A 22,005-nucleotide genomic window follows, 5' to 3' on the forward strand; every position below is an offset into this window, starting at 1 on the left:
AAGAAAACAAAGCTATGCTTGCATTAGAAACACTTAAACAATAGGCTGAACTCACTGAATGAGCTGACACTGATCCAAGTGATGAAAGTCTGTCACTCTACAACCCCCCCCCCTCAAAAAAAAAGAAAAGAAAAAAAAAGTAAAGATTTTACAAATAAAATCAATGCTTAAAATGATTACAGTTGCAATATTTATAATCATCTGTGGTGCCTGATGAAATGTGTAGGTGGCACTGACTACGACTCTATAAAAGCAAAACACCTGTTTTGACAAAAAATGTGCGAGTGTAAACACAAGAAACCATTTGAGTAAGTCTGGCAGGATGGCCAGTTAGCCAAGCACACAATATTAATATACTGAGACTTGACGCTGCACAACTGCATGTGCCTTGTTCCTCTGGATTTCTCCAACACCCCCTTCCAAGCAACTGATATTAATCATTTAATATTTTATCATAAAGTAATTCACAGAAGACAAAGTATTTTAAAATGGAATTTATTTGTACTTAATTTAATATACATGAAGTAACAAAATTTAGATCTAAACCACATCAGTCCCATTAGTTCTTGGAGTAAAAATATTTACATAGTAGACTTAAAGAGTTTATTGGTGGTAGCTGTACAATGTTTGGCGGCACTGGGGAGTCTGAGTGAGTTTAGGACGGTGTTAGTGAAGAGAACAATGGTGCACAGCCCCTATGCTTTTGTGAATTGTGTTGTTATGGACAACATCAGTGAAGATTACATAGTCATTAGATCAAGTCTTCCCTTCATACATTGTGCTCCATAATTTTCTTCTCATATGTGAACAAAAAAAAAAAAAAAAAAGAGAGAAAGAGAGGGAAAAAAAAAATACATACACACAAAAAAAATTACAAAACATAATATACAAAATGGGTCCAAAGCTCATTCATCTCCCCATGTTCTTTTGCACAATTTTTTAAAACAAAACCTAAACATATAATAATAATAATGACAATTATAAATCTGAAAAACACTGCCAAAACACTCTTTGGAAACCACGTCTGCGTATGCAGGTTCTCGTCATCATGCGTCTTGGGGTGTTCTTCGTGGGCCTAGCTTAGGCCTTCTTCATCTTTCCGTTGTGGGTGCTGCCGGTGTCGTGGTGCTTCATGCCGTTGGTGCTTCCGTTCTCATGGTGTTTACCGTTGGAGACCGCTGTGCTTCCATTGGTGTACACGGTGGAGCCGTTGGACACCCCGTTAGCCTTGCCACGGTAGCCATTGAGCTGCTGCTGTTGGACGTTTTTGGGCAACCTCTTGCCCTTGGTGTAGGCCTGGTACCAGAAGTTGGAGAAGAGCACAAAGAAGAAGGTACCATACACCCAAATGAGGTGGATGAAAAGGGGCATCTGATAGTCGCAGCTCTCCATGAAGTAATACTGAGTGGCGTGAAGAGAGACCAGCACAAACTGAATCTGAGGGAACAGGAGAACCAACAGTTAGTAAATTTTGAAATCATGGAGTGTCACCATAACAACTGGGTTAAGAATTAATCTTTAGCTCCATCTATATTAAAAACTAGTAATACATAACCTCAGCTACAGCTAGGTGCTTATGGTATGTTCTTCAGCAGACTTGAACAGCACATATCATAAAAAAATGAATTAAAATCCATTCTCACCAGCTGGATTGCAGTCATGTACTTCTTCCACCAGAGGTACTTCTGGAATCGAGGTCCAGCGGCAGAGAGACCATAATAGAAGTACATGATGATATGGACGACAGAATTCACCATGGCATGGAAGGAACCCATTCCGCCTGACACAAATAAAAGAAAACATTCAAAAACTATTCACAAAAATCACACACACCGTCTACGCAATGACAGTGACGTTAGCCATAAGCCTTGTCCTCGTGCTGACCAATTACTTTGCTGTTATTTCACTACATAAGGTGGTTCCTTGTACATGTTCTCACATGCTATCCATTATTATTTTTAGGAAACAGGGCTCATGAGTAGCACACACAGCAAAGGAAGTGGCTAATACTGCAGTGGTGTGTCTGACATCCGGCCTCTACGCTTCCTGACTATGGCGTGACACACATACAGAAACACAATTCGCCATGATTTTTGGATGGGCAATTGGCCCGGTGCCCATTTTGGTCACGTCCAGCAGTTGCCATTGAAATGGATTTAGGACATTATAAAATTACTACCGTCTACACAAGGCAGATGAAAGAAAAACGGTTGGCTTTAGTGTTCTGAGTCATGTGACCTACTGCTAGCAGAAGTGACCACTGCCCCAGTCGATGACCGTTACAAAAATGGAAGTGAAATTTGGTTTGTGGTGAGAAAGCAGTGCTAGCACAATTTTTACCGCTGCAATAAGACCAATGACGTCATTGTGCGTTTGTGTGTGGGATGGTGAATATACTGAGTAGAAGCAGGTTCCGGGAATCCTTGACTAAACTGACCTGGAGCATAGCTGACACCCCACCACCAGGTCCAGGGCATGAATGAGTGATGGAAGATGTGCAAGAAAGTGATTTGGCCATGCCTCTTACGGAGTACGAAGAACACCTGCATGAAAAGCAAAAGACCCAACAGTCAATTGTATTGATCATTTCAACACACAAAAGACTGATATTAGATATAGACAGAGTTTAAGAATGGACAGCGAGAAACTTACCGTGTCCATCAGTTCAATAAATTTGGAGAAAAGGAACAACCAGGCCACACGCGTCATCTGAGGTAAGAAACAGACACCATATCCCTTTTTCATCACCAATTCATCTTTAAAAGTTCACTGTGTTTAGTTACAATGTTTACAACACAAGCAGTGGTATTTAGAGAGAATACAGATGAAGTACAGAAAACCAGGCCTTACCCTCAGTCCCTGAGGACTGTCTGAGTAGTCACATGGATCACATCTCCAGGTATATGTTGTGGCCCAGCCAGACATTAAAAACTAAGAGGAAAACAGACATTCCGCATAAATCTCTCTTTCTTGCGTTTTAATAAAACATAAAAAAAACTAGACATTGCAGATGAGTCATTTGACGATCATAAGAGTATTTATTTAGCCTGACAACTTCTTTCACTTTTGACAGGCAAACAATTGTTCAATAGTTATAACTACTGATTGCATTAATGAGCCATTTGGTGGAAGGATATCAAAAGTTGCAATGCACTACTTGTTCAAAAACAACTAAACAAACAGACCAGCCCTACTATAAATCAATTTGCCAATCCAGAGTCACAAATTCAAAGGTCTTGTCTAGCAACTGCATGACGTAGGTTGCAACTGAATTAGCCCTGGTCGAGGTAAACATGATTGCATCTCACCTCATAAACGATGTAGGAGGAGAGGGCAACCAATGAGAAGTTGTAGACGATCATGGCCTCCTTGAGCTGAAAGGGCTTTCGGTTGGCCATGAATCGTGGTCCAGCATACAGCACAAAGAAAATATAACTTAGCAAGATGGCTGTCATGTTTACTGGGCTCTCCATCAATGGGTACTCCCTTACTCTGGGGTCTGTGAAAGGGAGAGAGAGAGACAACCAATGTTCAGCATATATGTTTCTATGGATTATCTTCCTAAACTGGCCTGATCAAAAATCCCAGGTCGAGATCTCACCTCTTCCTGCTAGCAAGAGGTCGTACACCTCCATGACTTTGGCTCTCGCTTCCTCTAACATCCTGATTGATCTCTTGTTCCAGTCGGACTAAAAACCCTGCAAAAGCAAAAAAAAAAAAAATCAAGACACCACACCTTTTAGTTCCAAACAAGCCCAGTGCAGCAATGGTGAGTCACCCAGGAAAACGTACAAACATGCTTTTAAATCATTTGCAATGACAAGTCTTAGGAGAGGCTGGTGTCCCTCCACTGAAATTATTCAAAATTCTTTAACATTTATCCAATTCATTTGTGTGGGTCTTAAGCACAGTACTTGAAATACATTACCAGAAATCGGCATATAAACAATCTGGTTCATGTAATTGTCGGTACAGAACAGTACTACTAACAAAATACATTAGGATTTCTAAAGCCTATAATTTCATTTTTATGAGAACATTGGGTCAGATGATGATGATTCTAGCACAAAGGCAGAGTTAAGATCTCTACTGATCTTATAATGCACTAGTCAATAGCATACTGTACTCATGTGATATGGCGGTTAAAAGTTCCAGTAATGAATCAGAGAGAGGTTACAGCGCAAGAGCCCCCCCCCCTTCTTTTTTCCTCTCTCAGCAGACATGGCCTGATGCTGAAGAGGAGGGGTTAGCGAGAACAGGAAGGGCAGTGCCTGCCCACAGTCAGAGCTCCACTTTCTGTCATCTGAGGACAGAAACAATTCCCCCATTTCAAAACTTGGGTTCCCTCCAGTGGAATTTTAAAGAGATAGGGCCCAAAAGCCCATTCCGAGATTTGCGTATTCCTACAGAAGAACTCCGTCAAGAGGCATTCCAACGTCATTTTGTCGACGTCAACGGTGTTTCTGCACGTGCAAAGATGAAATGATTGCTGCAGGACCAAGAAGTACCAAGGTCAAAGGCAGATAAGACATCTTGGCATAAGATGATGTAAAAAACGATGTCTAGAACAGCTCTTATCACATCTCCCACTCGACAGCAGTTGAGTCAGCCCAGCTCTCTGGGTAAATAAGGGAGAGGTAGAGGTGCGGCCTGACAAACCAACATAAAATTGAGCAAGAGGAAACTTTTCAAGTGTCTTATACCTCTCAAGTCTCCAAACCTAATGAAGACAATACGCAAAGCAGTCAATAACCTTCGACTGGCACTCCTTTTATGACTGACTCGAGCAAGCACTGTAAATTGACCGCGGGATGGTGTTACGGACCATAACCTCTGACACATTTTCCATCGATGACCTATGTTTAAAAATCCACGCAGAAGAACAAAGTAAGGAAATGATTCTTTTGTTATGGCAGTGCTGACTGTAACCATCTTTTTAAGTACAAAATTACATAAAGGCCAAAGTGGAAAAGGTAAGATGATGTGAGCAGAGAAAACAGAAGACAGGAATTAGAAATAAAGACTTCTGGTCCTCAGGGTTAGAAAATTCCTTAAGTTCATGTGTGTAAATCTAAAGCATAGGACTAGCTTTCACAGTTTGACCCTTAACCTACTTTCAGCCAAGGAGATGACATTATGTATGTAAACCTGCCAGACAAAGGATAAACAACCAGGCTTTTCTTTTTTTTTTTTTTTACAACGCAGAAGGTCACTAACCTTCAGTTCATTGACATACAGCTCCTGCGTGCTCCAAAGACAGACCAACATCCTCTTCACAACATTCTTTCATGTTAACTGCAACCAAACTAAGGATAAACCCTCTTATGTAAAACCAAAAACAGGTTATCACTTAGCAGTCTTTGACACTGTATCTTGGTCTGCTCCACATGAGTGCAAATCAAGCAGGTACTGATTTTAGCATAGCTGCCTTAAGTCTTGTGTTTTCAAGATGAATGTGATACGTAATCTAACCTTTAAGACTGATGTGACGTATGATCTAACCATTAAAATAGACGTGATGTGTAATCTCATCTTTAAGATACATGCAATATGTAATCTCGCCTTTTAAAATGTATGTGATATATAATCTTATCTTTAAAATTAGATTATGAGATACATAATCTAGCCATTATGAAATCACATGGACAGCCAACACATGTTATTTGACAAAAGAAAAATGTTTTATATATATATATATATATATATATATATATATATATATATAAAATATAAAAAACCAAATTTAAGGACATCACTTGCACTTGAAGTCGAGCTTGTTGAATTCTGAGAAGGAAAACGTTCACATAACTGAGGCCAAGATAAGCATCACAGTTACTGTTATATTTGCACTGTTATATAGGAGAGGCTGGCTTATGCTTCACCTCCAACAAAAAAAAAAAAAAAATTACTTTATTTCATTTCACAATTCTTACACACATAGATGCAGCTTCTGGAAAGCCTGTGACATTGTAGGCATCTCTCTGCCCTCAAAGTGAACAACTTCATAACTGTAGCAAGGGCACCCATGGATCACCCCAACTGAGCACAATCAGACATCAGATGTCGCACGGTAATCTTGTTCTGAGGAGAGCCAGAACTGGCAGATCAGATAGCGACTGAACAGGTTAAGAATCTTTGGAAAATCTGTTCCTAGAGATAAGATTCACTCACGAGAATACCGCTAAAAATCAGTACCGGTTTCACTCTTTTGTGGACGGCATGTTCACGAGGTCTGAGAGAACAAAAGAACAGAAACTGAGAGGACAAAATTTGCATAAGTGAGCAAATTACCAACAAAACTGTTCTACATACGACTATTTGGTCACACAGTCCTGTTTAAATTCTCAGAGGTATAAAGAACCAGCAGTTTTAGTCCAACAGCTCACTAGACCATGAGTATTGGTAGAAAGTAAATCTAACATGTTACACACAAAATTTGACTGTTCAGCTGGAAATTAAGACGATTAGCTCTACTACTGTTATACTATGGACTTGTGACTAAGGCCTAACAAGTGGGGAAAAAAAAATTTAAAAAATTCTCTGTTGTTCATCAGTCTCCCAGGACTACACATGGAGACAGTGAGAAAATGGTGGAACCTGCTGGAAAAAGCTGTGAACTAAGAGTTAATGTCCTAATCAAAAGGCATCAAATCATCAATCATCAAATCCTTCAACCCTGTGTGTTCTATGTTCTTCTAGACAGAGAAGTTAAAGATGACAAGATGACATAAGGAGTTGGGTTAAAAACAATAAGTGCTGAAAATCACAGGTCAATCCACCACCACCACATCAAAAACCTGGAGCCCAAAAAAAAAATCCCCTGGATAAGCCCATTAGGGACCTAGCACCTAAACGTCTCTGGGAAAACGCCAAACCAGCTAGTTCACCAACGTGACTATCTTTGTTCCGGAACATCCGCTATAGCTGCAAGTCAACACAGACAAGTTGATGATTTGACTGTTCTGGTATATAATAAAGATGGACAAAGGTGCCTCAAGTCAAGGACGAACATTTCAGTAAGTAAACCATTAGATATACTGAAGGGTAAATTTCTTCATAAAAGAGGATCTAAACTTTCATCAGACTATGCTGTGTGGTAGATGTTATGTAATCTTTACCTTTACTTCAGTGCACTCTAAAAAAAAATATTTCCTCAGACAACCTACAGACATTCACCATGACTCAGAAGAAAAACATTCTTAAGTAAAATTGTTCAAGCCAAATGCCTTACTCAACACTTCCTATTCAATCTCAGCATGGACGAGAAAAAAAAAAAAAAAAAACCCTCTTACACTAACTTCATTCCGGTCTAATAGAATGACTACATTCCAACATGTCTTAAGGTTGTAACAGAAAACAATGTCACACGACAAACAATACAGAACAATACGGACAAGATCGCTTAAGCAAAGGATGAAATTTAAAAAAAGAATTAACCAGACATAAAGCTGTCTGTCCACCTTAGACTGCTGCAAATGTGTTAAAGTTTTAAACTGAGAATAAATTTGATAAGGTCAATTAAGGTGGACTATCATTGATTGGAGTTTATTCACGGAAACCATTTCAGTCAACAGTGAACCTGTTTTTTAGCCAACTGCAGCTGACTAACAGTTTACATATTTATTAATTTCTTGCTTTGATTTACAATCTCTCTCTGTCAACAGCCTTACTCTGGCATTGTTTGGTTTTAAATAATAACTGAATTCCAGGGAGCCTTCAATTTGTAACAAAGAAAATGTCAAACAAAGAACAACTTAAACAAGACTGATTCAGCAAAGAATGAAATGTATGTATGAACCAGACACAAAAACCATCCCTCTGCCTCAGTCTGCTGCAAATACGTCACAGTTTTCAATTCAGAGTAAAGGTCAATTCATTAAGGTCAACTAAGATGGCCTCTCATTCGTTGAAATTCACCCACTGAAACTATTTCACAGTCTAGAGTAACCGCCATTTAAAAGCAGGATTTAAATATCCCTTAATTTCTTGTTTTGATTTACAAGTCTCTCCTCCACTCACTTCCACTAAAATGGAAATCACCTCACACATCTGGAGTACTTTTCCCTCTATAAGCCTCAAAAAAAAAGGTCTGAATGTACATCCTGTGTGTTAAGTACAGCATGCAAGACTTAGACAGAAGGTGAGAAATTACAGGGTTGCCCTTGGAGACAGAGAACCACCCTGTTCTGATCCTACGAGAGTCTCCACATGCCCGTCATGTGAGTGTCCAGTGCTATCCTACTCTTGGATCAAGGGGGGGAAAAAAAAAAAAAGAAAGCCACGAGACTTACACTCCGACTGTAAAGTCAGTGACTTTCCAAGTATCAGAAAACTGCCTACAATCACCACACCAAAAAAAAAAAAAATTAATGGCTACAAAGTACAGTGTTGAAGCCATTTAGAAATCCCATGGTGAGAGAAAGTATCAGTAGTGAGAAACGAATTGTTATAACACACCTCCTGTAAATGAATCATTGCAGCAGGAAAAAAAAAAAAAAAAAAAAAGGGAACACACTCACGAGGTAAGAGTTAATGATGAACTCAGAGACGATGGAAAAAATGCCCACAGAGAAGTCAGCCAGGAAGACTATTAGGCAAACACACACTACAGCATCTGCCCGACGTGAACTACTTACAAGGGTGGGCTGACATGTTAACATTGAAACACACATTGAAAAACCATCGCCCGGCAACCGCGTAAACCAGGAATAATACTCACCGTTTCACAGGTCTGACAAGTCGAATAAAAATTTTCTGGAGTGGAAAAGTTTGGAGTAGAGAAAAGGCGAGGCCTAGCCTCGCCCGTTAGCATTTAGGGAAAGAGAAGTTAAACATACCTCGTCTTCAAAGTTCTCCTTCTTCTTAAGGAACGGGCGTTAGAAAAACAAATAAAAAAAAAATAAATGATCGACAAACTTCAGGCCTCTTTGGCAGACAACTTTCCCAATCCTGACGAGCACAGAGGCCGGGACAGCGGCAGCAACAGCAGCAGCAGCAGCAGCGAGGGAGAAGGAGGGAGACAGAGAGAGAGAGAGAGAGAGAAGGAGAGAGAGGTGGAGAGAGGGAGAACGAGAGTGAGAGAGCTGACAGAGTGTGACTGGTAGTGCTGGCCTCAGAGTCCCCTCCCTCCCTGACTCACTCAGTGGATGAATAACCAACTAACACACGGAGCGAACGAGAGAGAGAGAGAGAGAGAGAGAGGGGTGGGCATGTGAGCGAGAGAGTCGGACAAACGTGAGTTTGGATGACCCGGCATTGAGTTTTAAACTGCAGCACAAAAGGAAAAGCTGGCTATTGGATAGTTGTTGGGCCTCCACCCTGGTAAGGAACCAGTTTCATACCGTCCACCCCACCTACCCCAGTGACTGTACCACCCGAGCTGCTGGTTTCTCCCTCGCACAGCCTAATAGTATTATTCACAGGCCAAGGGTGAGAAATCAGTAGAGACTCTGTTGTTATGAAGGGGCCCCTTGTTAGGACATTGCCCGCTCCCTCCTACGGGGGGGAATATGGAAATACGCCCTATTCGTGAAGCTAATAGTTTGTATCTTACTACCAGAGCCCGGTAGCTGGGATAAAGTCCATCGTTCCCTGATCATATTCTGAAAATAAGGTGACGTTTTACGGCTCTGAGCGTCACATTAACATCCACAGTGTAACAAACAGGCCGGTGGAAACTGAGCCAACACTCTTGCCAAATAGGGCTTTCACAAGTCATGTCTTCTTGCACTTAAAGCTATGAGAGTGTCAGTTCCTGCCTAACATGGCCAATTCAGCATCTGTTTTACGACAGGAGGACCTACAACCAACTCTTACAGTAAGCACTACTCCTAAACAATACAATATTCTACATAATGCTAGGTTACATACAAAACCATCTAAAAGGACTGTATCTATTCAGTAATTAAGAAATTCATTTTGCTTCCGTAAGAGTCAATATACTTGAACGTAACCCATTATCAAAACTACAAAGTGTTTGAAACTGTAAGGTTATTAAAATGCCAGTTATATGGCTCAAAGACGCCTGAATAGAGAAGGTTATTACAGTGATGTTTCGGTATAATAATATACATGTAGCTTTTATAAACAAAAAATCAAGACAATGACTCATCTCTTAACATGAACCTTTTCTCTTTCAATGAAAAGAGACTTTCATCTCACCACACCCAGAAGAAACACAAAAGGCTAACATATTGCTTCACAACCACACTGCTGCTCTAAAACAACATTACAGCAACACGTGCGAGAAAGCGCACTCAGAAAATAAGTCCATAAGCAGCGCACAGAAAGTGGTCCCGTACCCTAACTCATACAGCTGACCGTACAATACGGGCCTAGATACAAACAAACATGCCGGGATTTCACACCTCAGTGGCTGTGGACGAGAAGCCAGAAATCTGGACTGAGATTCAAACATTCACATGCAAATTAAAATGTTCAACTCAAAGTCAACTTTAATTCCCGTTCGTGGCCAAAAACAGCAGTGTTGGTTACGCGAGGAGTTGTTTTCAAAAACGTTTCAGCTTCGTGAAATGCTTTTCCGTTGTGAGACTTTTAAGGTGAGACTGCACGCTTGGCTGGTTAAAGTATCAATTGTTTGTACTGGGACAAGTTCACCTGCGGAATCTAAACAGCTGAAATGTTTCTGGTCCAAGACAAAGCTGGCTCCGCCAGTCACTCGATTACTGAAGGATGAGTACAGCAGAGAAGGGGAGGGGGGGGGAGAGAGAGAGAGATGAGTCTGGCTGTTCCTTCTCTCACTTTCTGTTCTGCCTATACCCTAAACAGGTCTCACCAGAAAACTATCAACCAAGTACGGTGACAGTAAAAAAAAAAAGTCAAGAATGCAAAAGTCTTTGGCGCAAAAATACCACTCACTCACAGGAAAACAACCCTGCAAAAAGGAGAGGACAAAGGAGGAGAGGAGAAAGAAATCACTTAAAAAAAACCAAAACAAAACACAACACTGATATGAGATTGACAGTCTGCATATGAGTTTGGAAAATAAAAAGTTTACAGTTTATTTGGTCTAAATGTATACAGCACTTGATTTAACCATAACTGAGAATAGCTGTTTTAGATCTTTTTTTTCATATTGTTTATAGCTCCCTGTTAACAGATCTTGGCAGAACTTTGACAAAGGTGGTAGAACGTCTGACTCAAAGAATTCAAACAATACAAGTGCCACACCAGTAATTTTCCCTGTGACTGGCACAGTAACCCAGTGGCACTTTCATCGTCCTGCCAAGATCACCTGAAGACACACACAAGTGTGCGTAGCTTGAGTCTGTACTGCCACCCACCATGCTGTCACACTTGGGAGGTACACGGCTTTGTTCTTGCACAGAGTCTCTGCAGATACATAATTCTAAAAGTCCAACATTACTTTGTCTGTCCGTTTTGTACCTGCTGTAAAGAACTCATATTTCATTTTAAAAACCACGCAAAATTTTCTGGCAGAGCGCACAAACAGAATTCACCGTTTTGTTCATTCAAACCAAAACAAGGTAATGTTACACAGTTTACATAATACAGGCACAACAGAGTTATCTACATACTCCATCTACAGTTTCAAACCACCCAGCACCTCTAAACTGTTGTTCAAAAAAAAATTACATAAGCACCTGATGGAAAGATGTACCATAACCAGAGAGAAAATAATTCTCATTCCACAAAGTCCAGAGGGGGAAAAACTGGCTCGACAGACAGGGGTGTTCATCTGTAAGTTTCTGAGAGCCAAGTGTATGCCTTACAGGCGACAGGTAATGTGACCTTAACCATTTGAAAACTTGACGGGACAGCTGTCAAAGGGTCCCCTTCAGACAACACCAAAAGAAACACTGCACTTGTGTTTGTAGCAATTCATTAGACAGACTTGTCATTTTCACCCAGTCAGTGAACTGTATAATTTGACATACATGTGAGGTTCTTCATTCAAAAGCACAGCTCTAAGGCCTATCACTCATCGCCTTTCTGAAAAGATAATAAAACCCTACAGTGAAAAAAAGTTTGTGCTTTTCTGACTAGTGCTGGGTTAAGGTCTAAATTACAGTTCAAGTTCAGCCGAATCCAAACTATCTAATCTGTGTGTACCCACTCATAGTGATAAGCAAAATGTACAAAAAAATTGTGGGGTTTTTTTTTTTTTTGCATTTGTATGTGGAAAATGTGTTGAGAACAAAAACTGCAGGAAGTGTCGACCTTTGATCGTCTGGATCATAAATCTGCTCTCATGATTGGTGCAATCCCTAAATCAGCACCAGACATGTGCACAACTGATGAGAATGCAGGTAGACTGGCTTCTGGCTAATGGACGATGTGGAAGGGGGCGGGGCTGCAGAAGGTGAATGTTGATGATAGAAACCACCCCATCAGGGCTGAACACCCTTATAACCCCCCCCCCCCCCCCCCCAAAAAAAACCCTTCTTCCCGTATACACACACCCCCACGCAGTGTTACACACTCACTGCTCTCCCATGAAGACCTCATCATACCGGTCAAAACTCCACAGCTCAAGGTTCTGAAATTTTCCATCGAGCTCTCTCTACAGATACTCACATGTTTCATGATCATGAAGACAGAGAATACCATCACACCACTCAAACGAAACCAAGTTCACCAGGTTCATACATCTTACATAATCTAGTCAAGTGAAACATTACACAATTGTGTAAAAAAAAAAACAAAAAAAAACAAACATTTTGCAGCCATTCGTTGATGAGGAATAAGGGAAGGGTCTATTTCGTTTTGGAAGTTCTTAGTTTTACATATTTCCTAAGGCATCTCTACACAGTGATGGTGATTTTCCTACTCTATGAGGCATGAGCACAGCTCCTTGGTTTCTGTAACTAAAGAATGGAGGCTTAATGGTGAAGTACAGAAGGCCTTTGTCTGCTGTCATATTATATTTCACTGCTGCTCTGCTGTGACCATTTTAAGGTCAGCCCCCACCACCAAACTAAAACTGCAAGGCAACAAATGCAGTTAAAAACCATGGTAGGAACTCTGAATGACACAATGACTTCTTTTTTCTCTTCAAGGTGATATTTATATGGATACTTTGTTTAAATGGCATATTTAGATGGCATATTTATAGTCGTGTTGCAACTACAAATAACTCTAATTTACAACATAGTCTTACAAGCCTCTTTTCCTATTATGAAGGTGCTAGCACGGCTAATGGCATCCCCTCCTTTAGCCAGTTTGGTGAGACACACACAGCTAATTTTAGAGATATTTTTTTATATGAGGCCTCTGGACTGAGGGAAAATGCTTTTAAAGGCTACCCGAAGGCAGTCCTGACATCTGACAAGTGCTATGGTTCTTAGTCAATATCATACCATGACTGGTATGACTTCACAAATGTTAGGAATGTCTTCCCTCTGGTATTACAAGCATTGGCTACAACTCAGTAGCTTAATTTTGCAAGACTGCACAATCTTCACGGGACACAGGTGCTTGTGTGAACGGTTTCAACACCTGAAACCAGGATGTTTTGGTAGTAACATGTCGTGGGTAAATACCTAAAATGTTCTAAATGTGTGTGGTGTCATTCATAAAGACTTAAAGATGATTTTGCTTTCAGTGACTGACAGTCATGATGATTCTGTGCAAGCAATTATCTGTGAGACCTCTAGATGACTATGGAGAAATGGGAAGTAATGATCTGTGAAACCTCTGCATGAATGCGGACAAAAAGGGAAGAAAAACTATGAGGAAAGCCACTGCAAGCCTAGGGGCTTTTAAAAAGATTTTTTTTTTTTTTTTCCAGTTAACATGCATTTTTGAATAAATCAGCTTTGGCTGTTCAACTTTTGATTTCACTCACATACTTAAAAGTATTAAATGAGAAAGTAGATGCATTAACTTGAAAATACAAAGTTCTTCTAAATGTTTAATGCCCTATTTCTGCAGAAAACAGTGTGAATTATTCTCCATCCTAGAATGAATTCTAAAAAATCTAAAAGTGTAAACAGAAACAAAGCAAGCAAAGTGTTTTTGAATTTTTTCCAAACTCAAGAGTTTTGTTCTTGCCTCTTAATAAGTAAATGTATGGTTTCCTGAGGACAGCCAGTATTCCCCATGAATCAGAGCATTACTGCACTCTTAACCAATCAGAATGCTGGAATGCCAGAGCAAATCGCCTGAAAAGGAAGATGACATCATACAGGGCAGGAAAAACTGCATAGTTGTGGGAGGTTTTTTTTGGCTTACTATTTAAACCAACAGCTAGTGGACAGTCCTGAATACTTTAGGGAAACCTTTAGAAGAGAGACATCTGCAACATGTGTGTCAGTCCTAAGCAACCAATAGGAAAAAGCAATATGTTTTCAGATACACGTGATCACTGCTATGGCCTCTGAGCAGCAACATTTGTCACATAGTGGTTCCTTTCTTTCACTAAATATGACAAATGTCTACTGCAAATTAACAAGGTGATTGTTATCATAATCTTCCATAGAGATGCCCTACCATATCCTCTATTCTCAGCAAACAAGAACTTTAAATAAAGACTACAAATTAGTCCAGACTTCATTGACATTACTTAAATGCGCTTTGGGCGTATCAAACACATAATGACTACACAAACTGACCAACATACAAACTTAACTTTCCAGGCAGGGATAAAAATTTGGCAAATAATCAGGTCACCTGCAGGCAGATAGCTCTCCAGGGGCATTTTCTTTTTTAGATGTACCAATTTCAGTCTCCATTATTTCTCCTAATTTCTTCCCATGTGATGATGTTAAAGAGGCCAACTGAATTAAACTGTCATGTGGATCTCTTTAAGGATTCTGGCTAGGGGAACATGGCAAACATAGCTTCAAATATATTAAATGGCTAAATTCAACTTGGCTGAACTGACTGCCATCAACCCCAAAAGACATTAAGATTTAGCAACATTCTGCAATGCAGCCAGTCTTTATATGAAATGTTCACGTTTGTAGAAATGCTAAGTTACAAAAACAACAACAACAACAACAAAAACCGTAACAAACCTAATTCTGACACCACTGGCATTTTGATGGGGCATGAGAAACTCCTTGTACAGAAAACACTACATTCTCATATTACCATAAATGGGACTGTAGCTGCCTGAAAGCTTGTCCTGTTGTTATGGAGACTATTATCCACGCGGACAAGACCAACTGACTGAGTGTATAATTTCATTCTCACAGTAAAGTTATTTGAATGCAAGCAATGTTGGCATGAAGAAACTTGTCAACATCACCTGTCACTGTAAGACCAGTTGGGCTCAAGTCATGACAACAACCTTGTAAAGGAATATTGAACTACACAAGCTCTATCAGAACTTTAATGTATGTGAAAAGCACCATATTTCTACCTCAGGGCTCTGCATGGTTTCAACACATGCTAAATAAATTGACACAGTGAGCCTGTAGACCCTGAAAGACTTCAAGTTTATCTAAAAGACAAGACACATCTGTGAGGAAAAAACAATTCCACCACACACCAGAAACTAGCCTTGGATTGCACAACAAATGACTAGCAGGGATCTGTTGTTTCAGGTGTTCAAATAATCTGCAGAAAAAGAAACAAATGGAAATGCACTAAAATGGGAGGAAAGACGAAATGTCCTACAAAATACAAGACACAAGCTTTGATCCCTATTGTTGTCCTCAATGACCTCTCCTCAGCCATCAGAGTCAGTGCTGATCTCCAGATAACCTACGCCAAACATGAACATAAACACTGGCCGCTCCACTCATACACTAACGTTTACATTTACAGAACAAAAGAAATGCAGGAAGTCACCTTGAAGTACTTCGCGTCTCCTTGACGGATTCGATATGACAATGTGTCTTTCCACGACTGCTTTTCCGTCGCCAATCCAGCGTCCAGGTGGTCTAGCTGAACACCAGTGTGTAACTGAATAAAATTCAGTCGAAATGATAAAATGAAAAGACCTGGAGAAGAGTATCTGCTATTAATTGGTAAGCTAAGAGTTTTTAAGATAAATATATGGGACTAATTTACATTTTTAAAAGTTTGTCTGCTTCAAAGAAAGATATAGGGTGCTCAGTGGCTGTACGATATGCACGCGTGCTTAAAACTACACAAACCTGAAGAATAGTACTTTGTAAGCTACTAAGCTACGATTCCACCTCACTCCTCACCTCTATTACTGCTATTTTGTGAGGGACGAGCTGGGTTGGACAAACACGAAGCCTTTCTGCAGACACAAGCTTCCTGGGACTCACCTGGCATGGGAAAGATAAGCACAGTCTTGCAAGGTTGCGCTACACGAGCCAAACCAATCACACGAGACGAAGGTGGAGCTAAGAAGTTTTGGGTTTAATAGAGATTCATCTTTGGCGTTTCCGCATGTGAAAAGCAACGTGTTCTTTCCATTAAAACCGCGTGTTCTGCCTCAATTTATACGACTCAAGATAGTATTTCTAATCTGTACTTTACATTTGAGATTTGTTTGCTAATTATATTCATTCAGTCGCTGCGTTTGAATTAGATGATAACATGAAGTGAAACAAACGGGACAAAATTAGGTTAATCGCATTCTAGCAAGCCCAAAGCTAGTCAGGAGATATGAGAAATAAATCCGAATGAAAACAAAACGTCTTAAAAAATATATCCCCACAACTGGCAATTACGCATCGAGACGGGGACGCCCTTAGTGATTTAAGGACTAATAGCGGAACAAGTTTCTTTCCGTTTAACAACTGGGTCTATTTTCTTATTCGCTTTCTCAAGTCGAAAATCCTTTTAAACTATGTGCACAAAAGCACACAAGACTCACCAGTACAAGGATCCAATCGATGGACTTCTTGAAATAGTGATTGAGACCGGTGCTTCGAAGCCTCTTTAACCCGCTGTTTTTGCGTCCTTGACTTTTTGTAAGCTCTTTGACCCAACCCTTTAAGAGAGGAAAGGTGGGCGGTAAGTCAAACGCGACACAGAAAACGCTAGCTGATACATCCGTAAATATGATCTACTTGTTCGGCGTTTCTGATTGGTGTTTATATTTGATATAAATCAGAAAAGGTGGGGATGCTTGAAAATTGAGTTTATTTTCTTTAAAAAAAAAAACAAAGATAATGAAAGAAACTGGGTCACTCTACTATTTTCTATTGTGCACGCATTTAATTGTTTAAAGAATATTTAAGGGTGCATCAGTCATATTTCTGCCTGTATTTCTTTCAAATGATTTTTAAAAAGACGTATCTGAATCAATAAAATTTGAACTTGAAATTTTCTTTCCTTCTTTCTGTCTCTCTTTCTTTCTTTGTACTTTCCATTGTCCAATCAAGTTATTTAAATCACATATCTTCCTTGATGCTTGGTTAATTGTGTCCTAATTTCAACTTTTAAGTAGCGTTTCACCCCCGCTAATCAGTTTATCTACATTCATCTTTCATGTGGCATTCCTCCAACAGCAGCCTACCTTAAAGTGTTTTGCCATTTTTATATATGAATGACAAGTCATGATCCTTAGTAGAGATAAGAGATGCCTCCAGTGGGTTACCTAAGGAGTCAAATAAACAACTTTTGTTCAGAATTGTTAACATCCCAAGATACCATCACAACTGACACTCTACCAGTATGTTATACAGCAGAGCTGGTTGAGTTCAGCATAGCTTCAAGGTGTTACGGCGCTCCTTGCAAATGGTACAGTGAACAACCCTAAAACGTATTTATTTATCACAATTTACCCCTCAAGCTAAAACTTATGCTTTGCATCCTTTAAAGAAAAATGGGTCAGGTTCGGAGCCTTAGCAATGAGACAGAACTGGAGGGGAGTTCAGACACCTGTTTCTCGGACCATAAATTGTCCACTGGCAGAACAGCCCTGGCCTGTTCATCTCTCAGTATAGCCCAGAGAGGCCTGAAAACTTTTCATCTCACACATGTGATCCACTGATGGATTGGCCTAGGTCACAGGTTAATGCAGTATGCATAGTATTTAAAAGTCACCCACGTTCTGAAGAAGTGCTATGATATAACTGATCAATATAACATTGACTTTGTATCGTATTCTTACGTATTTGATTTTAGACTGTATTTTTATTACAATGATCTTTTCTACTACAAAGTACATGTGGGCAATTTGCTGCCTAGTTACTAGTTATTTAATACACTTAAGACGATAACCTCACTTTCAATGATGCAACACGGTGTTTGAGGAGACCCAACCCGGCGAACTTAGTGATCATGAAGGAATTTAGCAGAGTGAAGGTCTAACTGGTTAGATGATTTCACTTCCTACTCTGTCATCGATAAGTTGAAGGGGGGAGGCTGTGAGCTTGTCCTGTTTGTCTTTGGCCTGTCCATCTTCAGAAGTAAACAAAGCATGGCAAAGTAAAACATGTAGATCAAGGGTTACACACGCATACACACCCTTTACACCTCACATACACACAAGCATGTTGGTATGTGGAAATGTGACTCGTTTTCTTTTTGATATATCACTGACTAAAGCACATTTGTCATTCCAACTCAAGTGGCTGATACACATTTTTGTGTGTATTGTATGGTTTGTGTGTGGGTTAATGTTCCTCTCACAGTTCTTTTCACACCTTGGAACAAGTCCTAGGGTTAGTGGCTCTCAATTCCAGCTCCATAATCTCAGACAGGTTTCCTCTAGCTCAGTTCTTAAACACCTGAATCAGCTATTTACATCATCATCAAGCATTTGATTTGTTTTATATGAACGTTTAATGCATTAAATGTATAATGCTTTGAGTCTCCAGAACTTTAAAACTTTGCCAAAAGAAAAACACACTCGATTGCTCTTTTACTTGGTCAGTGTTACCATTACAAGAAATCAATTGTGAAATATTACATAAATTTCTATTGACCAGTTTTGATACATGTACATATCTATATAAGTGGTATGCAGACATACCTAGAAATTGAATCATTCAGTGTTTCAGTAATGATACTGCTCATGTGAATCAACATGTGTGTCAATGTCTCCATCTAGAGGAAATTTTAACTCATGCAAGAGGACTTGTGGCTTTATGAGATGAATGATGAATATTTAAATGAGATGAAGACGATTTTCCAGACATTGCTCTGACATATTTTTTAAAAGTCTTGTGGTATGTGTGCCCTCATCTCTAAATAACACATGTTCTCTCTCTGTGCTTCTGTGTAAAACTGGACTGTCAAGTTTCTTGCCTCGGAAAAGACAAAAGAGATACTAATCAGGTGATAGAGTATGAATTGTTCAGAGGACACAGTGATAAAGTGCAATTATTCTGAAATAAATGAAAATTCAAGGGTGTTTTAAACGGTTCCAAACAGGTAAAACCACTTGGAGCCTGGTCATGTGACCTCTCATGTTGTGTTTAGTCCAGGATGTAGGGACTCACATGTTGCATCATCAGACTTAAGACAATAGTGTAGTGTAGATGGAGTGTACTTCTGATGAAGACCAAAGGAATATGAAGGGCCCAGGGAATGGAATGCTTTTTATCTGAAGAGGAAGGCTTTGAAGATGATTCTGTGTTTGACAAGGAGCCAGCGTAAATTTGAAGAATAGGTGTGACGTGGTTATGAGAGCATATTGTGAGCTTTTCAATGCATGCTGCAGGATATTGAGGGATTTATTAGTGACTCCATAGAAAAAAAAAAGTTTTTGCAAAAGTCCAATCAAAACTTTGTTCGACACATGTTGTCTTTCAACATTAAGCGGAGCCTGAGGGTTCTCAGGTGGAAGACACCTAATTTAACTTTATAATTAGCCTGAATTTCATAAGCAAGGGTTTTGATTGAATATAACATCAATGCCTGGGAGTACAATGTCTGCTATCATTCATTTAGGGAGATGGGTCTTTCCACACAGTTTGAGAGATCTGGCACAATCCTTAATAGGATTTATTGTCATTTACTTTGAGGCAGCTCTGATTCCTCCACAATTTAATATCAGGAGGGCAAAGAACCATTCCAAAGGAGTTTATTTTGTGAATGATTTTGATGATTAGTTTTAAACTTGAGACATAAATTTCCTCTTAGCCCTTTAATAAATTATATCCTTAGGCCAATGTTGATCTGACTAGCCAGATGTCAGTCAAAGATGGCTGGAAAGGCCCCTCCTTTGCAGTTTTCCTCCTATTTATAGCCAGAGGAAGTTCTTCTTTGCCAGTGTCATCTGGGGTTTGCTAGTAATTTCAGGTCTCAGATTCTGCACAGGCTCCATAATAAAAAGACAATACCTGTTGTTTATATAGACAATATGTGCGTAGAATAAATGATCCTACAGATAAATTGATCAAATGGGATAGTGCTGTGTTCCATTAATACAACTGTAGGTTATTTATTATTCCGTCACAGAGTGACAATGAGGCCGGGGACATGAAATGAATAGTTCCTGAAAACTGCTGAATGAAAGCATGTGATACGACGTCGAAATACTTTATGTGTACACTTGTAGTACTGTTTCTGAGTTACAACATATTAGCGATTTGCTGTAATGGTGAATGTGGCAAGTAATTAACTGTAATTTAAAGCTCATGTTTCTCTAGATGCATTTCAATCATGATTAGTCAGTGGAAGACTTCAATAGTCAATTGATGATCTGTCTGGATATATATACTATGTTTTGAAACACAGTTTGTTTGCTGCCTCCCTTATTCCACCTAACACAACTGGTTTAGCGTCATAATACATTGGATCATTCATCCAACAAAGACTAAAGTAGGTCCAGTGCTTTCAGATTCTGGATACGGTTGACAGCATCAACTAGGTCAAAATGCAATACTCAAACATTCCTGAACAATGAATATTTTTGTAGACATTTTAAAAGATTTATTTAGTCAATCAACAAGACATTCTTTGTTAAACCTTAGACTTCTGTTCACCATCCAGGACCACCATAGTTACTCAATGACTGCTTTTCTTGTCCCTCTTTTTTTTATAGACCTTTGTTATATAGACATATAAACCAAAAACGTGGTTTGGTAGGGGGTGTGGTCAGATGAGAGAAGGGGAGTAAGTGAACTAAGAAAGCTGAGTTGAGTGAGGAAGAGGCAACGTCTCTGAAAAGGGGGCGGGACTGATGTGGGGGCAGCCTCTGGTCCTCCCAGTGCCACCACTATAGAAATCTCCCCTTTTAACCTCTGAGTACTGTTTCATACTCACAAGCACACGCACACAATCACATGCTCACAGGCAGTGGGGGCCCACCGTACTAAATCAGGATATGACATCATTCACAGGAAGAGAGGCAAAACAACTTTTTTTTTTCTCTCTTTTCTTTCTTTTGTGGTGGTCTTTTTTGGCATTTGTTGAGTGAATTTGGAGCCTTGAGGTCTGCATAGGATTGAGAGAGAGGCAGTAGTCTGCTGGAGCTGGACGGAATAGATCCAGCCTTGCTCCCCTCCTTTGGGAATTACTTTCAGAGGCATTCGGAATTCTCCCACTCTCCCACGGTTCTTCACAACATTCCAAGCTATTCAGAGTGGAACTCAAGCCAGGTACAGCAGGAAAAGTTTCTCTCTTTTTGTCATTCACACAAACAGACAGAGGTTCATCTTTGCCTGTAAAGTTTCGGATATATTTGATATATTTTGTCTTTTCTGCCATGTGATACATTAAACATTTGCTTCCAACAATGAAGTACAGATTTATTGCATAACTGTGTGGAAAATTTTTCCATGAGAATATATGACTGCGAGTACAGTGTTCCTCCTCCCCTGAACGTGATCAGACACGCTCCTGTCTGAAACTAACGGAGCATAGAGACAATCAACCAGTTTCTCCAGCCAGAACTCTGCAACTCTCAGATGTTTTCATGCTGAGCACATTTCACTGCTGCACTGTTATTGTCTAGAGCCGTGGGATTAGTGGTAAGATCTTTAACCAAGGAAAGTTTATAAAGTCTGGATAGTTCTAGCTACCCAGAACTTCAAGAAAATAGCTGTTATTTTGGTATATTTAGACAAAAAATAGGTTTCACTCAGACTCTCAGGTTTAAAATGTGAAATGTGTTATATTAGTCACAAAAATAATGTTTTGTTTAAACTC

The 22,005-nt window shown here is 39.7% G+C and overlaps 1 protein-coding gene across 4 annotated transcripts; it reads right to left on the bottom strand.

Moving 5' to 3' along the window:
• Positions 1 to 479: 479 nt before the first annotated feature.
• elovl1b (ELOVL fatty acid elongase 1b) lies at positions 480 to 16,854 on the bottom strand. Of its 4 annotated transcripts, none has more exons than XM_030791311.1 (10): positions 16,778 to 16,854; positions 16,140 to 16,223; positions 15,778 to 15,891; positions 3,602 to 3,698; positions 3,309 to 3,499; positions 2,851 to 2,931; positions 2,653 to 2,709; positions 2,438 to 2,543; positions 1,644 to 1,780; positions 480 to 1,437 (listed from the first exon to the last, which is right to left on the bottom strand). In XM_030791311.1, exons 4-10 carry the CDS (start codon positions 3,660 to 3,662, stop codon positions 1,081 to 1,083), a joined length of 990 nt encoding a protein of 329 aa, XP_030647171.1. In that variant the 5' UTR covers positions 3,663 to 3,698; positions 15,778 to 15,891; positions 16,140 to 16,223; positions 16,778 to 16,854; the 3' UTR covers positions 480 to 1,080. The 4 variants fall into 4 exon arrangements, with proteins under 4 accessions (XP_030647171.1, XP_030647172.1, XP_030647170.1 ...); XM_030791312.1 differs by having other exon boundaries at positions 15,778 to 15,929; XM_030791310.1 differs by lacking the exons at positions 15,778 to 15,891; positions 16,140 to 16,223 and adding an exon at positions 8,838 to 8,949 and having other exon boundaries at positions 16,778 to 16,846.
• Positions 16,855 to 22,005: the final 5,151 nt, after the last annotated feature.

The sequence above is a fragment of the Chanos chanos genome, chromosome 14 (assembly GCF_902362185.1).
Source record: "Chanos chanos chromosome 14, fChaCha1.1, whole genome shotgun sequence".
NCBI classification, from domain to species: domain Eukaryota; kingdom Metazoa; phylum Chordata; class Actinopteri; order Gonorynchiformes; family Chanidae; genus Chanos; species Chanos chanos.